This window comes from Melampsora larici-populina (genome assembly GCF_000204055.1).
Source record: "Melampsora larici-populina 98AG31 unplaced genomic scaffold MELLAscaffold_2, whole genome shotgun sequence".
Lineage (NCBI taxonomy): Eukaryota > Fungi > Basidiomycota > Pucciniomycetes > Pucciniales > Melampsoraceae > Melampsora > Melampsora laricis-populina.
In genome coordinates, this window is record NW_006768766.1 from 2,636,271 (window position 1) to 2,663,852 (window position 27,582).

A 27,582-nucleotide genomic window follows, 5' to 3' on the forward strand; every position below is an offset into this window, starting at 1 on the left:
CGATTTATATCCACTGCAGATTGATATATTTAAATATCCATAAGCAGCAGTTCGACTTCAGTAAGGTATGAGCAATCATCTCTATATGGTTTCAATTGTTGATACTGAGTCACTGGATCTTTTGGTCCCACCCAGGCGCATAGTACCGATCAGATCTATCTAACTGTTACTTACACCTAATAATTCCCGTTGTGTGGTCCATATTAGTCAATCGGAATCCATATACGCCATGTCCAATGCTTCAAAAGCTTGTAAAGCGGACTGGCCTAAGGTGACCAGATCAACATACGCCAGTTCACGCAAGGAGGTTCCTAAGTGAGTAGCGAAGGTCTTACACCGTATAGCCTTATAGTAGCCTTTTACTGAGTTGGAAGTCGTTCAGATTCGGGATCCCTTTGCCCGATGTAGAATGGCTATCGGACCGGTTGAAAGTCATTGACAGCCGTTGACAGAAAGGGTTTACTGATGAGGATGTATGGGATTCTTAAATGTCTACTGCATAACCCACTTTTCTGATCAAGCCTTCCTTCGTAGTTACCGCCGCCATTCACCGTCCCCAAATCTTTCACACACGTACCCCACGAACTCCTTGCAGCTGATGGGTATCCCAAAACAGGCCATTGGCTGCATCCAGCTTGCCAGTTTTCCTTCCCTGCGCATGATAATAAAGCTGGTGGAGCGTGTTTAACGTGAGTTGTGAGCCTCCGGATGATTTCCTTCAATCAATCGACCTCATTCATTTCGAGAATTCCAAACTGACCATTGCTCCTCTCAAAATGTACCATTCAAAGGAGCCGCGCACGCAACGTGTTAAGTGGTGATGTGACTGATGCATCCTGGCTGCCACATAGACGCAGAAGGCAGGGTGAAACGTATGTAGCCATTCTGTGAACAATTGAGTAGCGCTAGGCACTAATAGACACCTTGTTAACTTGCAGACGACATGCAGCGCGGGCAAACAAAGGAAATGATGAACGGAGGACTGATCAGTCACCCCAGTGTGCCGGCACTGATGGGTTCAATCGTGAATTCCGAAGATACGATGATCCTATACTTCCAGTCGAAAATTACGAACGCACCATGGAAATTGTCTCCAATATGTATAATGTATATACACATGGCCACGGACAATTTGTGGATCGCGATACAAAGAAATTGATATGTACCTTTCGTTTTGAAGACCTCGAAACCATGCCAGACGCAACTCGCCAAGAACATCAAAATGACGTTGATACAATCATGATGGCAACCAAACTCTTTCGACGACTTCCCCTCCCAAAGCCCGATAAGAATCTTTCGCATTCAAATACATCCCCCAATTCCAAGAAAGAAGCAACTAGACTCGGTGACCTTGAATCAGCCTGAATTTCATCTCAGCTTGGCGAAACGTTTGGACCCTCAATGGCACCTAAACCCCTACAACAATCAACAACTCGTTACGATTCTGCTACGTCGTTGCCCCTCTCGTCCTTGCCCCCTTCGGATTCGGAGGGAGAAGAACCAGAAGGGGATCCTAGGTTACTCGCACGATCAAAAAACTCAGATGCAGCTCAAGAGTGTTCAATAGCACCTTCAAACTTTCCGAAAACCGGACGACCGACTACAAATGGTGCCCTGCTCAAAGGGAAGATGTTTTGTATTGGAAACCGTGCAGGCTACGATGCCGATGTCTTATTTGCTCCTTACCATCCAATTCAAGGAGTCTCCAAGGAATTATATCGTCTATTCTTGAGCAAACTGCCAAACTTTGGCAAGAGCATAGGTACACGATATTCAACTTTCGCGGATTATGCATTCCTAGAGGCTCATAACCAACTGGTAGATCTCGGCATTCCACCTCTCGCTAGCAATTCCAAGGACACACCCCCTACCATTTTTGACTTTGCAGGGAACTTTGCCTTCACATTCAACAACTTCTACAACAAACCCCATACCGACAATGATAAGGGGAAAGTATACTGTGTTTGGTATCCGATTGACTCCGTCAGTGGGAAGATAGTAACTATGTGTGAGGGGTTTGTGCTGGAGGGGGGTTGGTTTTTGTTTCCGGCTTATCGGATTGCTTTCAATTTTGGAGCAAAGTATGCGGCTCAGATTGCTTGGAGTGGCAAAAGCACATTCCATCAAACTATGGCTTCAAAAGAGGAAGATACTTTAAATAAGCAGGGTAAGAAAGTCCATTATACTCGTCTGGGATGCTCATCACAAATCACTATGAGTCTAGCCGTTGCTGCAGCGAAAAGAGGAACGGATGAACAATGGAATGGAACCTCTAATTGTGAACGTGATGTATTGGATTGTCAGGATCTTTTGAAGGATTTAGAAAGAAAGTGGAAGGAGTAAAGCATAATACTTTCATGACACTATCTTGTGCCTTTATGCATCGAAATATTGAATTGTCTTTACAGATCCCTTCAAGTTAGTATGATTAGGAAAACATTGCATCTCGATTTGTCATCTCTGTTTTGATTTATATGTGCGCAAGAAGCAAAGCCACTATCAACTACAGAATTATCCTACTCGCTATTTCAGATTCATACTGATGAAAATGTGAATTTGTGCTGCAATGAGCATCAATTCAGTTGCGCATTGCAGCAACTTGGGAATGCATGATCTCCCTGTACCCTCAAGTGGTCATGGTGTAGCCACTACATGCAAAGTGCTGACCCCGCGGATGCGGGGTCGCGGTGACGCCGCACAAAACCCAAGGGGGGGGTCTTGCAAAAGCGGGGGGTCAATCCGGGGTCAGCGCGACCCCGCACCCGCGGCGTCACCACCTTGCATGTAGTGAGCAGTATACGCTAACGACTCAAAGGAACATTTGTGATGTGCACCTGGGTTCAATTCCCATCTGGTGCATGTCTCCATCAGCAGGAAATCTGGAGCCTAGCTTGTCTAAGACCACACTGATGTTGTTTCTGGGGTATCATCGATAGCCTTTGCATAACTTGAAGTATGACCCAACCAACTTTCTTTTGGACCCTAATTTTTTTTTCCGGACTCAATTTTATTGTTTCATTGGTGTAATATACCACCTTTTATTATGGCCATCTTACAACACTTTTTTTGGATTTATTATAAATCCAGTTTTTGTGTCTTCATGACTGTGCCTTCACAAATAATGATGTCAAAAGCAAACCTAATTTTCTAAAAGGCAAGGTGAGATAAGGTGAAAAAAGATCAAAAGTAACAAGTGAAAGTAACATTCGAAAAAAAGAAACTGAGATGATACAGCAAACAGAAACTCATTCCATTCAAAGGAATACAAGGTGAAAAAAAAATTCAAAAAAGTAACAAAAATCCTAATTCATGCTGATATTTTTGGGAAGAACAATGAGTTGAAAATCCCAATGGATCATTTGAAATGGTCATTATAGTAGGGGACAGGAGCACTTAAACCAATTTGTTCACATAGAAGACCATTACAGATATGGTGATTTCCAAATCGCTGCAATCCACCTGTAAAAGTATTTTGCAGAAACCAAGGCCGACTGAAGCACAAAAACCAGGAGTTACTAAATAATAGCTAGCTCAGGATACTAAGGCTGAAGTGCTTACTGATCATCCATTATGATTAGATCGGTGATCACACCCTCACATCCACGGAACCCACATATCAGTGCTTTGCGTCCATGATAGTTGTATGTCCAGTGTGTAAAGCAGGCCAGGAGACGGCCGAGGAAATCTGGGGTGTAAGAATCAGGTTCAAAACCATCTTCTGAGGTGATATATTTTGGGACCTCTGCAGTTCCTTCTTGCAAATTGAACCAGTGAACAGGGGTAGCCAGGCCCTCACGCATAACCAGATTCTGAATAATCTGAGTTTGCAAAAGGGAATCAAAGGGAGACAGTTAATAACAGCTGGATAAGATTGATTATTAATAAGTATTTCACATAACCTCAATTTTTGGAGGACCCTCTTCTCAGCAGTGGTTAAGTCGCAATGTTCTCGAACGATGGACTTGAATATCTCCAGGAGGATGTCGGCATAGACAAACATTTGCGCGTAACAAAGATGTTGAAATATGTTATCTTGGTTTAAAGGAAGAGCGACTGCATCAAGCTCCAAAGTACCCACCCGTTCATGCAGCAAAGTAGCCGAGTGGGTGATGCGGCCATCATGGTCAGAGTATTGCGAAACCTGGTCAACCTGAATATTGGCTTGACAAAACCCCCATTTGTAAGTCCGCACTCTATGTTCATCATCCACTTGCCCCTCGCAAGGTACTAGGCCGAATACTAAGTTGTCGGTTGAATTACTTGGGTTATCATACGGTAGTGCCCTCCATCCAAGTGCTTCAGGATAAGTAAGATTGATACCACTGGAACCTGTTCAAATCAAACCAGAGGAAGTCAGAGCTGACAGAGATCAAAAAAGGTTAGTAGATCTTGACCTACCAAACCCAAGTAAGCGGTAAAGATTCATGGCGAAGGGTAAAGGTTGAAAGTAGGCAAAGGCGAAAAGAAAAGATACAATCAGATGGGGGTGCTGAACCAAAGAACCAAGTCAGTTTGATGAAAAGCTTTTTGGAGAGACAGATAAAAGAAAAATAGATGTTTGTCAGACCACGGTAGCAAGGAAAGCTTCCTTTTAATGGGCTGAAGTGGGCACGGAGCATTGCTTAACATGGTCCTTCCTTAAAACAGGTCATAAGAAACAAGGTGGTGTGTCATTGCGTCAAAGGGTGCTAAGGATAACAAAAAAAAACCAAAAAAAACCGTATGACATATCTAATTAATTTGGGTGAGGAAAACCAAGAGACTGAGGGTCATAATTGATGGCGACTTAATCAGGTTGTGTGGTGTTGTTGTTGGCTGGGGGTTGGGGGGTTGTGATCGCCTTGGCTGACAACGGGGCTGTGGTCCTTGATACCAGCAATCACATTGAACTCCTTTTGAAAAGTGCGTGTTGCACGTTTGACGGTGATATTGCCCTGGTTATTTTCTCCAACTATAGGCCAACTCTCATGCCAAATCTTCAATCGTTGGTATGTGACTTTCTCCACAAATCCCCAGTAACGGTAGACAGTTGATTTGTCATAGCGAAACGTACTTCCGAAGCGTGCCTTCCACGCCGGGACTCAGGTGCCACGGACGCTGGACGCTAACACTACAAGAAAGATAATATTTTCTGGGCAGAAAATTAAATTATTGATACACAAAAATATTGAGAGGCCAGGAGGAGAGCAAAAAATGAATAAAAATATGCATCTTGTTCCCTGCGTTGAGAACTTCACTCTGCATATTTTTCCGTATTTTTACAGTCCATGTTGATAAGTGTACTAACAATAAACCTTCACAATCATCCAATTACAACCTGTAACAAGCACTGAAATTTGGCTCATTAGTGTTTAGAGAAACTTTTGATTTCTGAAAATACTCATAAATTTTTCAATTCCGGTCCAAAACGCTCGATTTTTGGTGCATTGGTAAGCTGGAATTATCCTCCAAATAGTTCATAATATGACCACACAGCATGCTGGTCTGCTAAAAAAGATATCATCTTTTTTATACATTTGTACATACAGATCCATAGAATGATTGTCATACTAGCTACATAGTTCTTGATCTTATGAAAGTTTGGGAGGAAGAGTTCAGCTTTCTAATGCACTTAAAATCGAGTGTTTTGAGGCAGATTTGACAAAGTTATAGGTGTTTTCAGAAATCAAAAGTTTCTCTAAACACTAATGTGCCAAATTTCAGTGCTTGTTACAGGTTGTAATTGGATGATTATGAAGGTTTATTGTTAGTACACTTATCAATACGGACTGTAAAAATATGGAAAAATATGGAGAGTGAAGCTCTCACCGCAGGGAACAAGATGCATATTTTTATTTATTTTTTTCCCTTCTCCTGGCCTCTCAATATTTTTGTGTATCAATAATTTAATTTTCTGCCCAGAAAATATTATATTTTGTGTAGTGTAGAACCATTCGAGGAGCGGTTGTAGGAGCAAGTCTTCCCCAGGGAATTCTGGTAGGTGCGTGGCCGCTTGTGACAGTTGAACAGGCTTCACGTAAAAAAACGGTTCCTTCAGTTTGAGGATTGACCGATGTCACCTGATAACAGGACAACTCACAGGTGTTAAAGTCCCATGTAAGGCAGCATCGCTATCAGGTGTAGACGGGCCTGCCAAGTGATGAGTCGTTAACGATGAGACTGGCGGGTCGGTTGAGGAGACTGTCGGTTCGGTTGAGTCCGACTCAGAGTCCGAGTCATTGAGCAGGCTGATGGTGATTCGTTCGGCCGAAGGGTCCACTATGAACTTTTTTGGGGTCTTGGGGATACTTAGGTCCATGTCTTCTGGTTCTTCTTGTTTGACCTTTTGAATCACATTCAAGTCGGGTGAACTTTGAGGGACCTTTGGTTTCCCATGTGCAGATCTTCTAAAACCTCTTGCAGTTGTGTACAGAGAGCGACACGTTGGCTTGGAATGCAGATGACCAAGTGTCGATGCGTGTAACGGTGGGGGAGGGTGACTGGTATTTCATGCTGTAAGGCAAGGAAGAAGAAAGATTCAACGCAAAGGGAGCGATTGACAAAAAGTAATCTGAACCTACCCAATTCCTGATTTCTTCATCCCAGAAAAGAACAGTGTCATCCCATTTGGGGCCCGCCGCTTCTTTAGCCTTTCGTAGCAGTGAGGTGCAATCCTGCAAAGTTGCGAGCGGCCATTGAGGAAACATGTGTGATAGTACAGGATGGCGTTGTTCCTGCAAACAAATCAATCCTTAGTGTTCCTCACGTATATACTTCAATGATTCTGGAGTAGCTTACAAGTGTCACAAGGTGCAGGCTGACGACCTTCCCTTCGTCAAAGGGTGCGTTTGATGAGGCTCGAGCGTCATCCTGCACAACCACATGTGGAGAGAGTTGTTTTCTCTCAGCCTGGGCCTGAGTGGCTCGTTCAATGATTTTGTCGCTTTCATCAGGGATAGTACGTCCAGAGCGGCGGACACTTTGAGCGCACTGAGCTGGGATCAATCGCAGTCGCTTGGGGTTAGGGGGCGCAGTTGGTGGTTGATGCGGAACTCGTGGTGCAGGGTTACTTCGAAGTTGAGCCGGTGGCATGATGGGTTCCTTCTGCCGATGTGCATGGCATGCCCCAGGTGGGCCGTAGGCAATGCAACACTATATGGGTATCACAACGAAAGGAAGAATTGTGAATAGAGTGAGTGTAGTGTTTGAGAGAAGTATAGACATAGAAAAGGATGGACCAGACCGATTTGCAATATCTTGAACTGCAGGCCGCATGCCCTGCAGGCTTATGTTTGGCGGCTGTCGCGCCTTCTTGCGGGCGAGCACACATGATAGCAGGAGGTGCGCGTGGCGTTTTGGCGGTTTTTGATGGCTTGGGAGGGGGAGGCGGCAACACTACTCCAGCAATGTTGACACGAGGTCCATGGGCTGAAGGGTCAAACGGGATCGGATATTTTGCTCCGGCATTGATGCAGGCGATCTCGTGGTTTAGCTGGTTGAGTTTGAATGTCCGGTAGTAATGATTGCGTATGGACGCACACTGTTAACATGAGACACATGAAGAGTGTGTTAGCTGTAGCGTGGGAAGTACGGACACAGGAGTTGTTGAGTCAAAACGACTGACCTTGACCTTGACAGTCTCTTCGCCACCGGGGACATACACCAGCGATGTGTTGTTCGAACAGTCGGGACAGGAAAGACCTACCTTGCCCCCATGTTTCGGCGGTGGGAGGACTTGGTGCTGGGGTAGTCGTTGATATCTGTTTCCAATGTAGGGGCCTTTGGGCATGTTGTGTACTGGGAGGAATTGGCAGTCCTGAGCAAGAGGAGGGAAATATTTCTTCGGACTGCGCCATATCAGAGGGGTCGTTGTTATTTATAAGGAGTAAGGCCAGGGTCTTGATGATGTCAAAGAGGAGTGTGTTTCATCTACGAAAAAAAATTTACGTGTTGAGGTTGTGAATTCTTTCTAGCGCGTACTGACATCACGAAGGTATGGGTTGTTGAAGGTTAGTAAGACGGGGCACAGTAGGGCATCAGCCCCGATGCGCAGCAGGTCCGAGGAGGGCAGTTTGAATAGAAGGCTATGCGTATATGCCTGAATGCCTATGCATGGGGCAGTATTCCCAGGTGGGAATTCCCAGAAGAACTACGAAAGTTTGATGCTCCAGAGCAATACCTGTGAGCCCCTGTTTCCCGGTGTCTGGTCTGTCCAAACACACCAAAGATACACGTCCACTCGCGCCTAAACGCGTACGTCTTTGACTCGGATGGTGTACACACCGCCGAGACAACCATCCTGAGATGTCCAGGTACGTTATCGATTTACGTTTCCCATTCAACCGTTCAGCTTTATAAAGCTCGATCGAACCGCTAAATCGTAATGCTTTCATTCCCAGATACGAAATGTGCAACATCCTATAGACCAAGCTACTACACCCGGGAAAGACTGCAGTGCTACTACAACATATCATTGGGCCGTGACCCGGACATCCTTCACGTGCATTGTCACTACTACATGACCCAACGTTTGCACCACATGTTACGTGGGATTCAGTTTTTAGCGCAGTGAGTTTTTTTACGCCTTATTTGCTTTTCATTGTTGACATACGTAAGATTCGTAACTGACCGTGTAATGCCCTAGTGTTTCTCACTTCAACTTAGTGAATTGGTACAATAGGACATTTGTCGACGAGTGTAACATACCTCAATTTGCCTCCGATCAAGCGTTTTCACCGGCGATGTCGGAGGCTATGTGCAGCAATGGACTGGACCTCCTCTCCCTCCTCGATCACGCAGACCGCAGGGGTACCCAGCTCACAGTTAGCGCAAGTGGGACCGATCATCTACGTTTTGAGGATGCCATGGGCCTCCATCTCGATCTCTTGGCCGTCGAGGGTACCCGAGACCGGGACCACTACTGCTCCCGCTGTGTTCGAATTCAATCGGGCGGAATTGATTCTGAGACTGGCGAGGAAATCCTATTAGGTCAGTTCCGTTTTCTTCAAAGACTCCAGAAAACAAAACTGGATTCCTCACGACCACTTGAACACTCTTTCAGGCATCCGTGCCGTTGTAACTGATGGTCTCACTATAGGCCATTGGCTCTGTAGTGCTACCACCGATCAGCTCGCTGAGATAGCTAATACGGCCGGATTACGACAACCTGAAGGACCCTGCACCAACAGGCTGGAGAACATCAATCACCGCTTCTGTAAAGAACACTTTCATCTCCTGGGGAATCGTTGTCAAGCTCAACCTTGCACTTCATCGTGCAAACCCGGAAGCAGGACTTGCAAGAACGAAGCTCACATCAGCGCGATGCAAGCGTTTGAAATACGAGTAGAAGGTAACTTTTCTCTCACGGCCATTCTGAATCGACCAGGTTCAAACCTTCCCTCAGATGCAACGGTTCATCTAAACGCCGAGACTGGGGAGTTTGAAGACCTGGAAAGTCTTCAACAAGCGGACGAGTCCAACCGGGCACACAAACGTGCCCGCGACGGTGGGGAATCTCAACAAAAAGACAAAGTATGTTTAAGTCGAATGCGAACACACAACGATCAACTCATCGTGGGCCCGTGTGGCATCATATTGGCACGCAAAACGTTCTATCACTCCGAATCCGTCAGTGCCGTTAAAGTAAGTGAATTTCTTTTACGTGCAGTTATCACGACCAATTTCCTTAACAACGATTACCTCTGATGACACTTGCTTGCAGGCTTTCTTGGAAGAGACCTTCCCTCAGGGTATACCGGAGGCCGTTTTTTATGACAACGCGTGCCGACTGACCGAACATATCTACCACGGTTCAGTGGATGCCAGCCGGTTCAAGGACACAGTAATCCCCGTCGACCCATTCCACCATCGCTCCCATGCTGGGAGCGATGAGTTCTGTCAGCGCTTCACAAACCCCCGCCTGTTCCCCGACATTCAAGAAGACGGTAAATGGTTTTTCAACGCGTCCGCAGCAGAACTTACGAACATATGGTATGGAGGTTTTGCTTCAATGTGTAGAAGCATGCACTCCACCAAGTATAACTTTTTCTTGGAGGAGATGGTTGCATTGCAGAACGCTTGGCTCATACGCAAGCTGAAAAAAAGACCAGGTATGGAATTTATGGGCAATGGTATCCTATAATACTGGTGAGTCAGTTACTTCGTTTCATGTTTGTGTTATCGGGACGGCTCAGGGCTAATTAATCCATGATTACTTGTCACTACATCTTCTCGGTTCGACTACCCATCTTACGATGGGTAGTCGGTCAGAAAAGATGTCATCACTTTTGAAAACAAACAATGACACAAAGAGTATCAATACAATGAAGAAATTTTTATTCTGTTCTCAGTTATATATTATGATTTCTAAACACAAGGTATCAGGTGAAAAAGTTATATATAGTCCAATAGTGCAATTAGTCGTTGGTCCTCAATAGTGCTTCCTTATATGTGATTTTTTATTCGCATTTAAATATCCTTTTGGCACTTCAAATCCCAATTGTTTTTTCACCACTTTGTCGGGCTTTTTCATTACTTTGAACAAAACATAATCAAAGTAATTTGACTCTTAAAATACTCATATGTGAATCAATCTACTTCTACATATGAACTTGGTCAAGTAGAGACCTTGACAATCGCTTGCGCTTGCACATGAGCAAGCACCGACCAACCACAACAACAACACCACGCTGCCTAGGTGTAGTTGTGGAAATGGTTCTTACATCATGGCCACGGTGAACCAAGGTTGCTAGAAGAAAATGGATAAATGCTATCCACTTACTCTTTAAATGCCATGGCATGCACAACAAACAGTGTCGTTCGTAGCTGTCTGAAGGAGGGATGTATACCAGCACCAGCCAGTCGGCCCTTTGGTCATCACCAAGGCTTAAACTGCTTATAAAATGGTGATGACCAAAGGGAAGAGAGCCCCCCACGCGCGCCACTTCCCTACATACCATACTGAGTCCTCACCGTACCTCGTTTTCTTTTGTTATTGTCTCCTTATCATAGCGCCGGCATTCTTTGCGATTTTGATCTTTGTCTTCTGCTTCTGTTACGCATACTCACCGGAGGCATGCCTTTCCCTACCCTCATGACGGCCATCCTTCACAACATAGACAATGTAAGCATCGACCCCCTCAGAACGGTGCCTTCAATGCGCATTGTCCACTAACTCCTGGGTTCCATTGTATGTGTGGTGTTGGCGAACAGGCAAACCGCGTCAACCCCAACGACTTTGGAACGGGTTGGCACTCGTCCAACACAAACCTTGCTTTGAAAGGCCCCTTCGGAGGTCACATCTTTGAACCCCTGACTGCTATCGCCTACGTGAGGCCCGCCGACAAACTTCAGCGCGCCAAGACCTACTGCATTGTCGGACCCTTCGGGCACGATCACAATTCGGGGGAAAGTGCAATCAAACACTCCCGCAACAGCAAAACTGAGGTAGTAATTCACAGGGGGAAAACTAGAAGCTCACATAGATGTGAGCAGAGAAAGTTTGGAGGTTTCTCCAAGATTGTTTCCAGATTGTTTCCAATTTTCTTCCAGTTTTCCTCCAATTTTCTTTCAGCTCATCATCTGATCAAATGGTCAGCATGGCCTGAGCAGATGAGTTAGGCCTTCCTCAGGCTTTATCCCTCAGCCAAGAAGCCTGAGGGAGGGCTAGCTTATCTGCTCAGGTCATGTCGGGCCCTCCATTGCTCAGCCTGCACAGTCAAGTGACCAAATGTGATTGAGCAGTGAGAGACCCAACCAAATGTGAAAACACAATGGGAACCATCCCTTTGAATAATTCTGATCCCAGGAATGCCACTGAGGATCCTAGGTGAGCAGCCCCTCAGCCAATACTCAGTGACATCCTTTGGATACTTCTGATCCCAAGAATGCCACTGAGGACTACGCAAGCAGCCCCTCAGCTAATACTCAGTGACATCCTTTGGATACTTTGGATCCCAGGAATGCCACTGAGGACTAGGTGAGCAGCTGTGCTGAACGGAGCAGCCCCTCAGCTAATACCCAGTGACATCCTTTGGATACTTTTGATCCCAGAAATGCCACTGAGGACTAGGTGAGCATCTGTGCTGAACTGAGCAGCCACTCAGCCAATACAATCATTAACATCATTTGGATACTCCTGATCCCAGGAATGCCACTGAGGACTAGCTGAGCAGCCCCTCAGCCAATATTAAGTGACATCCTTTGGATCCTCCTGATCCCAGGAATACCACTGAGGACTAGCCGAGCAGCTCCACTGAACTGAGCATCCCCTCAGCCAATACTGAGTGACATCCTTTGTTACCTCTGATCCTGATCCCAGGAATGCCACTGAGGACTAGCTGAGCAGCCCCTCAGCCAATACTCAGTGACATCCTTTGGATCCTCCTGATCCTGGGAATACCACTGAGGATTGGCTGAGCAGCTGTGCTGAACTGAGCATCCCCTCAGCCAATACTCAGTGACATCCTTTGGACCCTTCTGAAGGTGATTCTGAGTATACAGTGATGTGTCAGCTGGGTCCTGAGCACTCATACATGCTCAAGAGAGGCTCATCCAAGATGAAGATGAGCATGCTTTAGCAAACTCGAGCAATACCTGAGTATTACAGGCTGAACACGTTGGCACCACCAAAATGGTGAATTGAAAGAATCTGAAGGAAATTGAAACATTTTTGGAGTTATCAGGAAGGTACCCTCTGCTCACATCTATGCGAGCTTTTATTTTTCCCCCTGTGATTAATCCTCAAGACCTAGGAGACCTCCTAGCAGGTAAAGCTGTAGTGAACGGCGTTGGAAAGATCGTTGATTTCTATTTTGAAGATGTAGACAAAATAACTGGTTGGGAACTCACTGTCAATGCCAAACACGATTGGTTTGACCCTCGGGTATGTACTAGCAATTGGTCATCATTGGTGATTAACCTGTCACTGACTTTGCTGCCTCACACAGACCGAAGAAATCAAGGAATTCATTATGACTTATCAATTCGGGCTGTTTACTCCAATGAGCTTTTATTGGCCGCAGATTGCTGTGGGGGCAAGGATGTTGCTGCATGGTTATGTTATTAGGAAAGATATCGTGTCTGGAAGGTTTATTGTCAAGGTCAGTTCACAAAGGCCTTTTGTGTTGTCTCCCATTCTGATCTGGTTTGCTCCACAGGTGCGCAGTCATGAGTTTCTTGAATGATATCAATTTATGCAGTGGACGGGACATTTTTGGGTAGCTCTTGTTTACATGTGCTGTCCAATGTGGCTTTGATTTCTTGTTACTTTAGAGATGTGGAATTGTCCATTTGTATCTTTCACTTGGTTTGGTGTCTTACATCTGATCCTCTTGTTTGCATCTGATCCTCTTGTTTGCCTTTGTAAATATGTGTAAATGTAAATGTAAATGTGTGTGACAGAATCAGGCACTTAAAAAACTTATTCCACACCACATAACATCATCTATAGGGTAGGGCAATCATGATTGAATCATGATTGCCCTATAGTCACATTGTGTGAAATAATTTTGTACTCAGTGCCACATTTTTCAAACTGCAATGCTTCTCTTATAGCTCTATCTAGCAATCATCTCTGTTCATCCACAAATCAATTATATCATATCAACAAACCAATGTATCTATGGCATCTATGGCATTGAGGCGGGCTAGAATGCTAAGCATGGCGGGCACTGGGAACCTCTCACAGGGGTTGATAGATGCGGCAATATGTAATAGTTATGAAGAATGTAAATATAGTGATTGGGCGCATTGGCATTGGTAAATACTACCAACTGGCGGGGGTCCGGGTTGCTGTGTCCCAAAAAAAAAAAATTGGACAATCATTAAGAGACAGAAAGAGAATGGAATTGTCAAAGATGAGGACTCAAGAGTTGCCCAAAGTTATGGGCCACAGCCATCGGTACCCTGTGGAGGCAAGGGGGTTGCGGAAATTTCACGGGGCTAATATTTGGGTGACCACCTCAATTTTTTGCGCCAGAGGTATGTGGAGTCACTTTTGAAGGGATGCAAACACTAGAATATTTAATTCTATCCTTAGTGTAGTGTTCTGAGTGTTGTGTGGGGTGACCATCATTGATCATCTTCTAGGTGATCAATGATGGTCACCTGACTCTGGTGGAGACACTTAGTCTGTCTGGGACCTCATTTACATTTGATGGTATGGATATTCCATCAAAATATTCAAAACCATTCACAATGTGACCTATATGTACCTTTCACATGCTTTGAATTCCTCCTTGAAATGGATGTTTTGCAAAACATCCATTTGAAGGAGGAAAGGCACCATACTTACATATGTGCTGGCTGCCTGGTGGTGGGGAGTTTTCTTCACTTCATTTGGGAAGTGAAGAAAACAGGTGGCTATTATTGGGCCATGGTTGATCATCACCAAACCAGGCCCAAATTTATACATTCATGTGATTGTGGTAATTTTTGGCGTTTTTCATTATATATTTTTTAATGAAAAACGTCATAAATTACCACAATCACATGGAATTGCTTCCTGTAACCTCATGGGTTGAGTCATGATTGCAATTGAGAAGTTAACCCATCAGGTCATACATTTTCATCATGCCACAATTCTTGTGTGTGATGTTTGTTTCAATCTCAAGAAATTGAAACAAACATATTTTATTTTCAAATTGAGAAAAAGAACAGTAGGGCAATTAACTGGTAAGTTAGTTACTGATGACTGAGTTCTGGGTAATGATGCCCAACCAATATGCGGAATTACACTGTCACTAGCGGTGATAGGAACCAGCTAAGCATATGGCACAGGGGTAGTTGAACCCACAACTACCTCTGTGCCATATGCTTAGCTGGTTCCTATCCAATGTTTGGTTGACATTGAGACATTGTTACCTTGTATGCCCACAAGGTATTAATGATCAGGTGGACATCCTTAATATCCTTTTCAATTTGTTAATGAATCAGTGAATCATTATTAAATGATTCACTGAATCATTAATGGATTCAATGAAATCCATTCAATGAAAACATTTAATAATGAATCAGTCTCCAATTCTAATGGAATCTTTAATTGCTTCTGTTAGAAATTAGTAAGTAGGATGAAAAAAAAAAAATCCAACCAAAAAAGGGAAATTCTAACGTCAAAACAAATGTATTCAAGAGAAATTTCCACCTCCAAATGAAAGTAATGATTAATGATTGTTGTGAATCACACAAATGAAATGAAAAAGAAGAGCTTGGAGGTTAGATTATCTTTTGTGATAACTCCTTGTGAAATGTGGAAAAGACCATCACAAGAGGAAGATTGTGTGAATGGTGGTTTCAACAATCACCATCAACTCTGATGAGAGGTTGATGCAGACCCCGCGACCTTTTCACCGTGCTTCTCAGGGAGGGCAACACATGCTACACAGTTGAATTCCTCCTTAAAACGTATACGCGCCTGCCCTACAACAGCATTGGGCTGGTTTTCGTATTCAGCAGCAAATCGCCCGTAGCCGACTCGGTTGATCCAGCCACGATACCGGTACATGGTGGGCAACACCTCCTTCCATTCGGTTCCATAATGTCGCTGCCAACTCAAAAGCATGTCGCCGTTTTGCCCTTCACGGTGCCAGGCGAGGAGACTGGAAATGAGTACAGATTTGGATGGCCATCTGGGTTTGAGCTGGAGATGATTCGCTCTTACATCTGTCAAAGTGACAGCGACGGATGGTGAAACCTATGGAAATTCAGACCGCATTACCAATCCCTGCTGGTTAATGTGTATCTAAAGTATGATATTAACTGTGCTTACACTGTCTGAGGGGCAGTCACTCCCCAAGGTGGAATTGTGCAACACTGGTACCTGTTGAAAATTGGGAGGCTGCTGGTCGTCCACGTCCTCCAGGTCATGGCGTGCCTGTTTGTCGTCGACGGGGAGGGCCTCGCGGTGCCGCTGGTCGTCCTCAGCCAGGGCGTCGCGTTCATTCTGGTCGTCCAGGGGTTCGCGTTTTACAATGAACGCTGAGGGGGAAGGGGACTCGCTTACGCCAGGAGAGTCAGGTAAATGACTAAGGTCAACTACCATCGACATTTCAGTGCGCTCTGAAACCGGTGTGATAGGGCTATGGGCACTCGCAACGGCATCGAGTTGTTTCCCACGTGTGGGATCCGGTGAGGAGGTTTGGAGACCTTGATCGGGAGTTGAAGGAATTTTGGAAAATGGGCTGGGCCCTGAAGAGGATTCCCCGTGACCGTGGGTGGTGTTGCTGCGTGGTATGACGCAAGCACTATGTGGCAGGCCAGGTGTCAGCGGATTCACCTTACCAAGCCGAACCACAATGGACTTGCTGGTGCGAGAGTAATGATGGGGGTAGTCCACGGGTATTTCGCGCTACGTGCCGGGGTAATTTGGATACAGGTATTTCGGACTCCAATCAGCTCTTGCTGTGATGAACAGATGTAAGGTATTACTCACCCAAGCGTCAATCACTTCATCCCACAGGCTGATTGCGCGGTTCCAAACATTGCCAACCTCTCCAAGCACTGCCTGAATCAACAAATCACTTTCTTCCAGCCGGTGTAGAACTCCTACGCTGTGTGGCGTAGGCTGAGCCGGAGAGGGGAAGAATCACCGCGCAGAAAGAATAACCACGCAGATGAAACTATGGTTGTTGTAAACTGCCCTCAACCTTTTCTAAAAAGTTCAAGAAAATAAAAAAATCAACACCAAAACAACTCTTTAACAATTTTATATCTTCACAATTATAACCAGCAACCCTATTCTAATATTTCTGAAAGATCCGCAAGATCTGGCGGATCTCAATGATATACTTCACACCACTACACAAGATGTTGATGAAAAACTATGTTGAATTCTAGTTTTATTGTAATTCTTACTATGTGTAAAAAAAATAAAACTTAGATAACTTATGAAGAGCAAAAAGATAGGTGGAAGGAAATAAAATTTTCTTAACCCAAGTGTAATTTTTAACAGGACTACCCTAAAAAAATAAAATTTCTAAAAAAACTATCTAAGACCTATAAGGGAATTGAACCAAGGATCCGGGCTTGGCCCTGCGGATGACCTTTCACGTGAGGTGAAATGTAGCAGAATAAAAAAATAAAAATGAAAAAACTATTCACCCCTTGACCCAGCTCAGCAAACACCACCGACTTCGATCTTTCAACTACAAAAAACAACACTAACACCCAATGGATACGATAATAGGATTAGCTGAGCTTTTGAAATAACAACAGTCAGACACTTCTCAACTTCACACTTCAAACAAAACAATCCTCAACTACTTTAAAATCTTTTTAAAGAAAAACTATCGATAATACGCTTAACACTTTTAAAACGAATAACTCAAAGACTTATATTTTTTTTAAAAGACTATCTCTTTCTTTTCTCTAGATGAATCACAAAAAAAAGAAAAACACACAGATTTCACACACACAGACACGAACGAGACAAAAAAAACGAGACCGATACATTTAAGAAAAAACCTCCTGATCACTCCCTCCTCCCTTTCCAATTTCGACTTCATCTCCGATCGGGCCTCTATGTTCAAATCACGACATCACCAGATTCACTTTTATTTTCGATTTAGTTTTATTTCAAAACAGCTAAGTACCCTGTTTTTTACTGCTCATCCTTTTATTAACTTGTTCATGATCTGTGTTGACTCCCTTTTTTTTTCTTTCTTTCACTCATCTCTTCTCTCTAGTTGTTTAGATTTCGATTTTCAGGACCTCTCGATCGCACTTCATCCTCAAGCTCCAGCTCGATCTTCACACCATCGATTTACAATGTAAGTTCAATTTCTTTTCTCTCCTTCTACACTATCCCATCCTTGACTTTATGTATTTAGATTTCGATTTTGACATCATTTAAGTAAGTTTCTTTTCCCATTCACTTCTTTGTTTGTTCTCATACTGACTCCTTTACCTCCTTTCTTTGTTTTCATTAGTTTTAACTTTGGACCTCAAAATCGAATTCCTATTTAGTTTCAATTTCGATTCTGATCTTTGATTTAGATCTTGATAAATATGTAAGTCTTTTCTCTCTTAACTTTCTTTCTACTATTCATCTTGCACAACACTGACACCACCCTCTTTCTCTATCTCAATTTAAACCCTCAAAATCGAATGTCTATTCTGTTTCCTTTTTTTTTCTATTCTTATTGTATCTGATGAATAGATTGATGGATTCAGTTTCGATTCTGACCTTTGATCTTGATCTTCATTTAAGTAAGTTCTTTCATTTCTTTATCTTTGTTTGTTCTTGTTTACTAACTTTATCTTCTTTGTCTAAAATTTTGATTCCCTTTTCATTTCGCTTCTAGGTATCTATTTGATAAGTTGAAACAAAAGCTTCCATAGGACCCCTCTATCTCGATCACTACTCAACTCTAACCACCTTCACTTCAATATCAATCAATTCAGTCTCTAACTACACCAACTCCATTTCGATCTCAGCCTGTTTCAACTACAATCTTCATAAACATTCAATTCAATTTCGATCTTGAGCTCTGATCTATCTTGTAAGTCTTTTGTTACTTTCTCTTTCATCTTTGTCTATCTAGATTTTGATTTTGAGGTCTGTTCTTAACATTTTTCTCCACTCTCTTACACAATAATGACAAGTTATATTGTTTCTTTATTTGTCTGTCATTCGATTTTGAACTTTGCATCAATTGTTTAAGATTAATTCATTTAAATTTGATTGTAGGCCTTCTTAATCAATTTTCAACTCTCTTGACTTCAATTTTAATTTCGACTTCTTGATCATTTAGGTAAGTTTTTTGTTCCTTCTATTCTGTTGCATCATTTAAACTGACTTCTCCACTTTCTCCTGACTTGCTTTAATGTTAGTTCATAGCTGCATAGATTCCAATTTCAATTCTTGACTTCTTTCTTGTAGATCAACTGTTTGGGGATTGATTAATCTACTAGGTGAGTTTTCATTCTTGATTCATCAATTCTAATCTTATTTGTGTAACATCAATGTTGACATTTTCAATTTTTGACCCTCTTTTTTTTTCCAAGGTATGTATGTATCTCATTTATTTATCTTTTTTGTATGTATTGTTTTTATTTGAACTTCTATGTCTGTATAAAATATACCATTTTGAATGTAAGATTGATGTTCATTGAGAATAACAAGATCCATATAGTGATAATTTGAATTGAAATGATGATTTTGATTATTTGTCTTGAGTCCACATGCCTTGATAAAAATTGAAGAGTGTGATTTATGGATCTTTTCTTTTTTCTGTTGTGAGTTGATCTAATGTAATAATAAAAAAAATGATATGAGATTAAGACGTGATCATAGGAATTGCTTTCCACACCGGGCGTGTGGCCAGTCTTGAAAGTATGCTGTGATCACCACCGGTTTGATTTCCGGGGAATAGATATTCCAGGTCAATCAGCGCTGCTTTGGGTTCCGACCACGAGGTAAGGTTGGTTGCTTATGCTTACGTTTACCCATAGGTATACTGTGACCATCTTAGTTTCATTGTACTTCTTCTGGATTTCCGGTTGGTATTTTTCAAGTCGATTCTTATGGAGAGTTATCACGCTGTCCACGTGAAGTCGGCGTCCTAGCGAATTGGCGCTTTGTGCCCATTGGTGACAACGAGGCTCAGTGACCCAACTGCGTCGTGGGTTGATTTCGCCGGAAAGTGGGGTGTTGTTGGGGGTGGGAGTCGATGTTGGCATTGATCGGCCGTATGGAGAAAATGGGGTATTGGCTTTGACGTTGCGAGGATGAGCACGGCAAACACCTTGGCCGTGAGCATTGCAACACTTCAGACAAGAATTGAACGTTAGCTGGGCGGTTGTATGTGGTTTGAAAAGGGTGTGTGGATGCTACGAGCTCAAAAAACTATGAGCACCTACCGCCTGACAATAAAGGAAACGACACTTCTTGTTGGCGTGCTTGCGATGTCCCTTTGGGACAGGGCCCTCCGTTGTTCTCTTGCACGGAACGGGTGGCGCACTAAGATGAGGTCCAGGTGTCAAGCCTGGCGTTTCATTAGTCATTGAGGCCGGCTGACTGGCAGAAGAACTGGCAGTGGGAAGATGGCCCGGCGGGGACCAGGCCATTGGGTTGGAGAAGACGGGACCTTGTAACTCGCGCCCTTGAAAGGGGTGGTTGAGGGGTGTTGGGTTGAGTAAATCGCCCAAGAATGGCATGAAATGGCGTGTCGGCGAAACCTGAGGAGGCAGAGGATCGAGAATATGGCCAGCAGGTGAGATTCTCGGTCCCCAGTCTTTGAACGTCGAGATGATCGGTCTTGGAAAGCCAAGATTGATGAGCGTTCTTTCGTGGTTGAACTGATCGCAACGCCACGTTCTTGTGTTATGCTGTTGAGAATTGGGGCACTGTGATGGACGATTCAACTTCAGGTAGGTAGGGAACACAGGGAATCGCCAATGACCCAATTGGACTTACCCCGATGAACCATGCGTCAGACTTGGGGGTCCAGTACTTTAATCCAGCATTGCAGATGGGGCAGTAGATCCCTACTGGCTGGCCCTTTCTTGATCCAGGTGCAGGTGGTTCGGGAAGGTAACCAGGAGTGACGAATACGTAATCCGAATGGATTAGCGTCGCCACAACCATGGTGGAATGGAGGTGAAATGAGGTCGGATAACTTCGTCTCTGTCAGCCTAATGGTCAAAGACAAGATTCAGGCAAGAGCTTCAGCAAATCTAAATGGGCTGAAGAACAAGAGAAAAACTGACTGACTTATAGGTGACCAGGTTGAGCAAAGAGTGCCGAATGCGGTCAGGAGGGCTAGTAATGGAGAGTTTCCAAAGTGAAAAAGTGTTCAATTCAAACGTGAGGTGTCAACGTGATGGATGAAGGAACATATCAAAACTGGAGTCGTGTGCAGGATGATGGCAAAGGTTGCTTTGTATGGGCCGCTCAGGGTTTTCGTACTTGGCATCGTGCCGCAGGTGTCGGCAGGCAAGGTTTTTTTGGATTGGTGTGGTGGTGGTAAAATTTTTTCGTGGTGAAACACTGGATGGCAGTGAGGAAAATTTTTCATGATATGAAGCTGGGAAAGGTGATTGACATGGCACGCGTGATGGCGTAACGATAAGGTTTCTGACTTTATTTCGAAAATAATACACGCTAAGTATTATGCTTGTATTATCTTCGAAGATGCTTGTGCCGGGGCACCTGTACGCTGTATTATCACAATATTATCAGTATCAGATTATCAAGAATTATCAGGACGAAAACCCGGATCCTCAAGTGTTCCCATCACTGCCGAATACACGAAGTTTTGGAAATTCGGTCCGGAGAACAGAAGTTGGAATCTGGTTAGTGAATACAAAAGTGAAACAAGCTTCGAGGTTAGCTTTGATTGGTTCGACGATGGCGTCCGTGAGCTGCTTGTGTCCACCATCAAGCTCGATAACTTTCAAGTTATGTTGTGCAGCCTGGCAAATAAGTGCAAGAGCATCGATGGTATCGGGACCAGCACAAGAAGTGAAAGAGAGCTTTCTCAATCTGGATAATGTGTCGGGCTTTAGTTGGAGGCCGTCGAGATCAACATGGCCATGAAGTGACAAGCATTCAAGTTGGGGAGTCGCATTCAACAGATCAGTCAAGAAATTCGAATGGTATATTCTTTCGCCATGTCTAGCGACACGTCTAATACCCCGCCAAGCGAGATGCAATGTTTTCAGATTTTTGAGGGCCTTGACAGCTTCGACTACGGCTGGTGAGGAGCCGGTCGAGGAAGTGAATTCCAGTTTCAACATGTTCAAATTGAGGCCGAGCAGTTTGATTAGTTGTACCGCCTGATCCACTACTATAGTACTACTGGATCTGATTCTTTACAATCTACATCAACAAAACAGTCAAAAACAACCAAACCAGAGTTTCTCATTCCAAAGTCACCTTTGTATCTGCATCCATCTTCACTTTGTGGGTCTAGATACCACAATTTGCGGATGGACAAGTCCCTAACGGGACATGACAGTATTGAGTCATACATAGCATGGCTCCAGTTATCCAGGATACATTTCGCGCGCTTGGGATTATCATTACAAGTTAAACCTCAACCATGAATTAGTTTATTCAATTTTCCGCTATATTTACTACTAACTCTGAATACCACATCTCCTCCATTTGCTTACCTTTTGTGTCCTTAGATGAACCGTATGCCCGTTTCCCCGTCTCATGAGGTGAACCCATCTCTCATATATATTTCACTAAATACTGATGACCGATCAATATTCCATTATCTCACTTACTCTATGCACATGTTATCCGTCTATCCCGTCGTCTGTTAGCCAACCTTCAATCCACATCCACATACGCTATCCACAACCCCGGGCTTACATTTGACCCTTTTCGGACCCTCTGACCCCCTTTGCAAGTTCATGCCACGAGATTGCTTGCGGAAGAATCGCGGCTGACCATGCCTCCCATCCTTTGTTAGCCATTTGAACAACACCTATACCCATCCATCATTCAACACGCCGGGTATACTTTTTGACATTTCCTTGGACCCCCCCGACCGCTCTCAATCAAGTTGTCACGCTTACCAATTTTATAAGAGTTTTGGCCGACAAAGACAATGCACATTTTCACCCCAACCGCGGAATCCCCATTATATCGGCCATCACCCTCTTTTTCCCTATTCCACCATAGGCCAAGGTTGTACTCCCCATTCCGCTGCTGGCCAACGTAGCTTCACTCTCCCCCTTTGTAACAACCATATCTACACGCACTTATACTCACGGACCACCTATAGACACACCACCACTTTAGCGTCATCCAGAACTCTTAGGTGTCTTCCTCATACCCGCGGCTTCTTCCTTTGCACACATCGCCAATACGAAACAGGCTTCCTACGCCACCAACTTGACTATTGACTACTAGGATCTCACCCACTTCAACTATACCCAATTCCGCCCGATGATCATCTCAAAATCTTCTCCGCCCGAATCGCGTATGCCCAACGAAATTCACCTCATTGTGTGTGCATCGCAATTCGGTTCTACATGGGGATTACGAAATTTTCAAAGTCGCAATTAATAAACTACATTAGTTTCGAACCCTTCTCCTACATCTCAACGCCATAGTCCAACACCTATCTATCTGCCTCATATCTATCACACAACCCAGGTTACGTAAGTTAATTCGCATTACTCTTACCTACTAAAGTCCCCTCGGATTTTGCCACAAAGAAAATTTGTATTCCACATTAATAATGTACTACACCACGATGCCCATGGATATTATACTATCAAACAGCGCACGCTTGGATTTGATCCGTGCCTGCTATCTCATCTACTCATTTGTCATCAACCAAAATCGTGGTCAACGTTCCCAGCGGTACACGATCACCTTCTACAAGAATCATCTTCCAACCATGGAACTTTTCACCTCAATCAACCCTATGTGCACTCCCATCTACTCCCAATACGGTCTTTTGCAAAAACAAGCCATTCACCCAACTAATTCCTCAACCCTTAAAACCCTTGAACCCCTCCTCGAGTCGTAAGTGTTCAGTCTACCTCAGATCGGTATCACTTACTGATATACATTTCAACACTTGGCTCTTCTCTAGACTTTCCACAACATCAAAGATCACCGCACCCCCGGAGCTCCTTCACGCATTGAACTCCAATGCACTCGGAGTGTTACAGCAAACCCGTAGGTTACCTACTTACTCCATTTCAATCCGTTTCTAACATATAGACACTTACTCCATTCTTCTCCTGTTAGCGCGACAAGAACCAAATCGTCGAGAAGGTCTTCATCTCTTCTTCTTCCCCATATTCAACTACAACATACATTGCATGGTTATCCTGATGTTTGGTGTTAAAATTGAATACCAAAGGCGCGGATTGCCTCATGTCCACTTTGTATTAAAATTGCTTCACATTCCCATGATTTAATGCCCATCGACCACTACTCCCCCTAACTAAATCCAAGTTGTAAGCTTTCTGTCAGACCGGCGTCAATCTTTCTTCACCATGTACCCGAGGTTTCCCCATAGGTTGTTATTTTGTTTACGTGGTGTAACCGTTGAATAGACTTCTTACTATAATTCTTTTGAATTGTACCCCGAGTGATCTACATACGAACACCTTGCCAGTAGAGCCACGCACCCCTACCACGTGCCAACCATTACCTTTTTCGATACTTACTGCCACCTGTGCAAGGGATTGTATAAGGAGACAATATCACAACTAGACTAAATGTACCTCAATGTCGGCTGAGTTTGAACAACCGCAGGCTGTCAGCACAATCATTTGAAAACTTACGCATCAACCTACCCGCCCCGCGATTTCGAGACCATAATTATCCGTCAGTCTTCCCTTGGGTAAGGTCCGATTGTGGTTACTCACAACTCGGTACCCGAATTTCTACAATCCTCATGTTTACACCTGTGACCCAATGCATACCTGCGCCAACTTAAGCCTTTTAAACCTTTTCCCATCATATCACGGAGTCTTCGCGAGAAATCCTCTCCAAATCATTCTCCGGAAACCAACAACATCGATAACCAACGTAAACGGAGTCGACCACCTAATTTACCCTGATATACCAGGATGTATCCCCCTCAATGTACTAAAATTGGTCCCCCGAAATTTCCCAAACCACCCGCCTACCCGATATTCCTTATCCCCTTCAGCAACACAATCAATATATCAACTCGCCTCCATTGAATCATACTTTGTAGCTGGCCACCCAGTATTTACTGGAACCCTAACTATTCACATATTCAAAGACATGAGTTGCATCCAACCCCCGTTCCAAATCATCGCCGGAACTCCGTTCACTTTGAAAATCTCAGTCTGCCGAACCCTCACAACTCACTAACAATTCGTACAATAACATGAATTCCGCCCTAATTCTTCTTCCTTCAACTATCACTAATTTATATCCTAATTTCCACGGCGACCAAACTTCCCCTTTTACATATTTGTCAAGGGTACCAGCAGCTATCATGAGATAGGCTTACACCCCTTCCATACTTCAAACCAGTATCCGCAACTAGCCAAACATAGTTACTAATCACGGAGAACCGACTCAAGACTGACCTACCAACATCAGTCAAACCAAAATTCTACCCTGGACAATCAACCTTCCACCGAGAACGGTGGATGATCGAAAAAGATTGACGATCTTGAGCTACCAGCAATCATCCTAACCAAATACCCAATCACACTTCATATTGCTAACGCCCTTCGAACCCTAAAGTCATGTCTCATCCGACGTCATACTCGTCGCATACCAATCATTCTCCCCTTTATAAGCCAGCTATTCATCGCAATGTAGTCCCAATCGTAAAATCCCACCGCATCTCACAATTATAGCAAGGACACGCAATTCGGTATGATACTACACCTATACTCATTGCTTCCCAAATCATAAGCCGTTCTTATTGAGATCTGTCTCATTGTTTGTACCCAGTTCAGAATCCGAAGCTTAGCCCAACCACCTTCCACTCTAACTTCTTACCGCCTTGGCGAGTCTTTTTACGTTTTCCTACCCCCTTCTCTAATAACCAAATTTTGAACGTCTACCATCAGTACCTTAATACTACTTTGTTATTTGCTGAGTGCAACAGGTAGGCTCCCCGATCGACATGGCTGACCCCACTGAATCCACAACCCATGGTTTGTACCTTACCGGCAACTTCGAAGTCGAGAAGAAGGTTCGCGACTTCTTCAATTCATTAATTTTCTTTGCGATAACTTATCCTCATTCAATCACTGCAGACTTCCCCAGAAAACGGCTGGAGATCGGAGTACCAAACCTACTCAGTTCTCATTGGAGCTGGTGGCGCTCATCGCACTCGCCCAATGACTTACGAGATCCAAGCAAAGGGTTTTAGCAACGCTCAGTTTAGATTAGAGTCTAACACTATTTACTTCCTGAGAGGCTCATTTTTCCCCTCCAACACGGATAAGACTACCGATGACATGTTATTTTTCGAAGCATCCGACAGAATCTTAGTCAGACCTGTTGACACTTTTGCTGGGGACACTGTTGATTCAATCGGGGTGACAGGAGTTGGAATTGTCCTGGCCACCAATCAAATTCCCAAGCCTAGGACCACTAACTTACTGCCAAACCCTGCTGATGGCGAGAAGATTGTTACTGTTGTCACTGTCCTCCATTCCGACTACCATCCAACTGTACGCTCAATTCCTTCCTCAACCAGAACTTTTTAGCTAACTTATTCTTCTGATAGTCCAAAATAGCAAAACAGTTCAAAGTCCAATATCGTATTCCCCCTACTCGCAACTTAGCAGGTACCCCAAAGATTTTGAGGGTCGGCCGCGAATATCAATTTCACGGTTTTCTTAAAGACTTTGACGAAGTCAATTTTTTATACATAGTAGTTGTAAATCTCTCTCTTTCTACTACTTACTCCCGCCACTATCTGACTGTCAACTTCACAGGCGAGCAAGGTATCGCCAACCAACGGCAACAAGGAGTACGAAGTTGGAACGAAATCCGATTCTGACAATAGCGAAGACATTAAGCCTAAAGTGTCAACCAAGAGACCTGCCAAGTAAGCTATCGTTACTGATGAATAACTTCTCCCAACTGACTTTTCATCTGCGCCAGATTTGTGCCAGCACCCCTCAATGGCACCTCCAAGTCCCCAGTTATGTTTACCAATCCAGTATCTACTCCCAGTCTTGAACTTAATTCCACCGAACCTGGGCCTTCGTCCTTATCCTCAGCTTCATCCAGACCAACACCAGGGTCATCCCGTGACTCATCTGAAACTGCTATTTCTGACCCAGCTCCGAGTCTCCTTGGCAAGAAAAGAAGCCGTGCTCAACCAAAGCGGGTCGGGAAGAAGGGCAAGACACTCGACTTAACTGAGCAAATATGATAATTCGAAAACGGTGCGTTACTTTCACAACTTGCTTTAGCACCTGAGAAAAACCAAAAATCCCAAAGTTGTACCGTCTTATCGTTTCATGCAACATCTGACATCCCGGTGCCTCTCTTCTACACGTACAGGTACACATCCTTGGCCCTATTCTCCTAAAGCTGCATTCAAAACTTTTCGATTGTTTTGCTAACGCCGCAATCTAGAGCCAAATCTCTACATCTTATGTTGTCATTCTTAGCTATCACGCCTGCCAAAAAAATCGTCATTTGTTTTCCTAAACTTTGCCACTGCCCCGTTATTGTTTTCATTGTTGCGCTGACTTCTTCACGCAGAGCGAACTATGTACACTTGTCATATTTTCTGTTTGTCACATATTGGCAAACAACATGTGTTATTCCTTTTTTTTGAAATCTTGTGACCGCTTCCAAATATATTTTTGTTGTTTAATTGTTCCTTGACGTCCCAAGTCGCACACACGGTGTTGTCCCATACGCACGAGCAACTTTTATATTGCCTGGCTAAATTGTAGCCGTAATCACGATATGATCGCTCCTACTGCACCGCATGATATGCTCGAGTTTTACATCAAGTATTCTCGGGTGCATTACATGAGGGCCCAACGTAGTCGGGTGGATATTTCAACGGCCGAACCTTTGCACTGGCAAAAACCTGTATAAAGTCTCCCACCCAACACAACTCATGTCTCCCAAGTAGGACACTTACTTCCCTCAACAAAGCCCTGTTGGTTTATTTACTC

At 44.0% G+C, this 27,582-nt stretch overlaps 7 protein-coding genes across 7 annotated transcripts; 3 read left to right on the top strand and 4 right to left on the bottom strand.

The window, feature by feature from the left end:
• Positions 1–1,401: 1,401 nt before the first annotated feature.
• MELLADRAFT_89239 (uncharacterized protein) lies at positions 1,402–2,343 on the top strand (the record flags this gene model as incomplete). The annotated part of the gene is made up of 1 exon (XM_007404356.1): positions 1,402–2,343. One exon carries the CDS (start codon positions 1,402–1,404, stop codon positions 2,341–2,343), a length of 942 nt encoding a protein of 313 aa, XP_007404418.1.
• A 1,211-nt stretch (positions 2,344–3,554) lies between these two features.
• On the bottom strand, positions 3,555–4,426 carry MELLADRAFT_59212 (uncharacterized protein; the record flags this gene model as incomplete). Its single annotated transcript, XM_007404578.1, has 3 exons — positions 3,555–3,809; positions 3,917–4,329; positions 4,399–4,426. The coding sequence occupies 3 exons, from the start codon at positions 4,424–4,426 to the stop codon at positions 3,555–3,557; spliced, it is 696 nt and encodes a 231-aa protein (XP_007404640.1).
• Positions 4,427–6,336: 1,910 nt separating this feature from the next.
• Positions 6,337–7,768, bottom strand: MELLADRAFT_59213 (uncharacterized protein; the record flags this gene model as incomplete). Its single annotated transcript, XM_007404577.1, has 5 exons — positions 6,337–6,492; positions 6,561–6,713; positions 6,778–7,131; positions 7,223–7,519; positions 7,604–7,768. The coding sequence occupies 5 exons, from the start codon at positions 7,766–7,768 to the stop codon at positions 6,337–6,339; spliced, it is 1,125 nt and encodes a 374-aa protein (XP_007404639.1).
• Positions 7,769–15,283: 7,515 nt separating this feature from the next.
• MELLADRAFT_59214 (uncharacterized protein) lies at positions 15,284–16,024 on the bottom strand (the record flags this gene model as incomplete). Its single annotated transcript, XM_007404576.1, has 2 exons — positions 15,284–15,670; positions 15,746–16,024. 2 exons carry the CDS (start codon positions 16,022–16,024, stop codon positions 15,284–15,286), a joined length of 666 nt encoding a protein of 221 aa, XP_007404638.1.
• A 3,335-nt stretch (positions 16,025–19,359) lies between these two features.
• Positions 19,360–22,543, bottom strand: MELLADRAFT_59215 (uncharacterized protein; the record flags this gene model as incomplete). The annotated part of the gene is made up of 7 exons (XM_007404575.1): positions 19,360–19,743; positions 19,837–20,322; positions 20,393–20,602; positions 21,226–21,753; position 22,210; positions 22,298–22,412; positions 22,504–22,543. 7 exons carry the CDS (start codon positions 22,541–22,543, stop codon positions 19,360–19,362), a joined length of 1,764 nt encoding a protein of 587 aa, XP_007404637.1.
• A 628-nt stretch (positions 22,544–23,171) lies between these two features.
• MELLADRAFT_59216 (uncharacterized protein) lies at positions 23,172–23,655 on the top strand (the record flags this gene model as incomplete). The annotated part of the gene is made up of 2 exons (XM_007404357.1): positions 23,172–23,461; positions 23,532–23,655. 2 exons carry the CDS (start codon positions 23,172–23,174, stop codon positions 23,653–23,655), a joined length of 414 nt encoding a protein of 137 aa, XP_007404419.1.
• Positions 23,656–25,559: 1,904 nt separating this feature from the next.
• Positions 25,560–26,822, top strand: MELLADRAFT_89244 (uncharacterized protein; the record flags this gene model as incomplete). The annotated part of the gene is made up of 5 exons (XM_007404358.1): positions 25,560–25,628; positions 25,693–26,112; positions 26,169–26,297; positions 26,380–26,492; positions 26,549–26,822. 5 exons carry the CDS (start codon positions 25,560–25,562, stop codon positions 26,820–26,822), a joined length of 1,005 nt encoding a protein of 334 aa, XP_007404420.1.
• Positions 26,823–27,582: the final 760 nt, after the last annotated feature.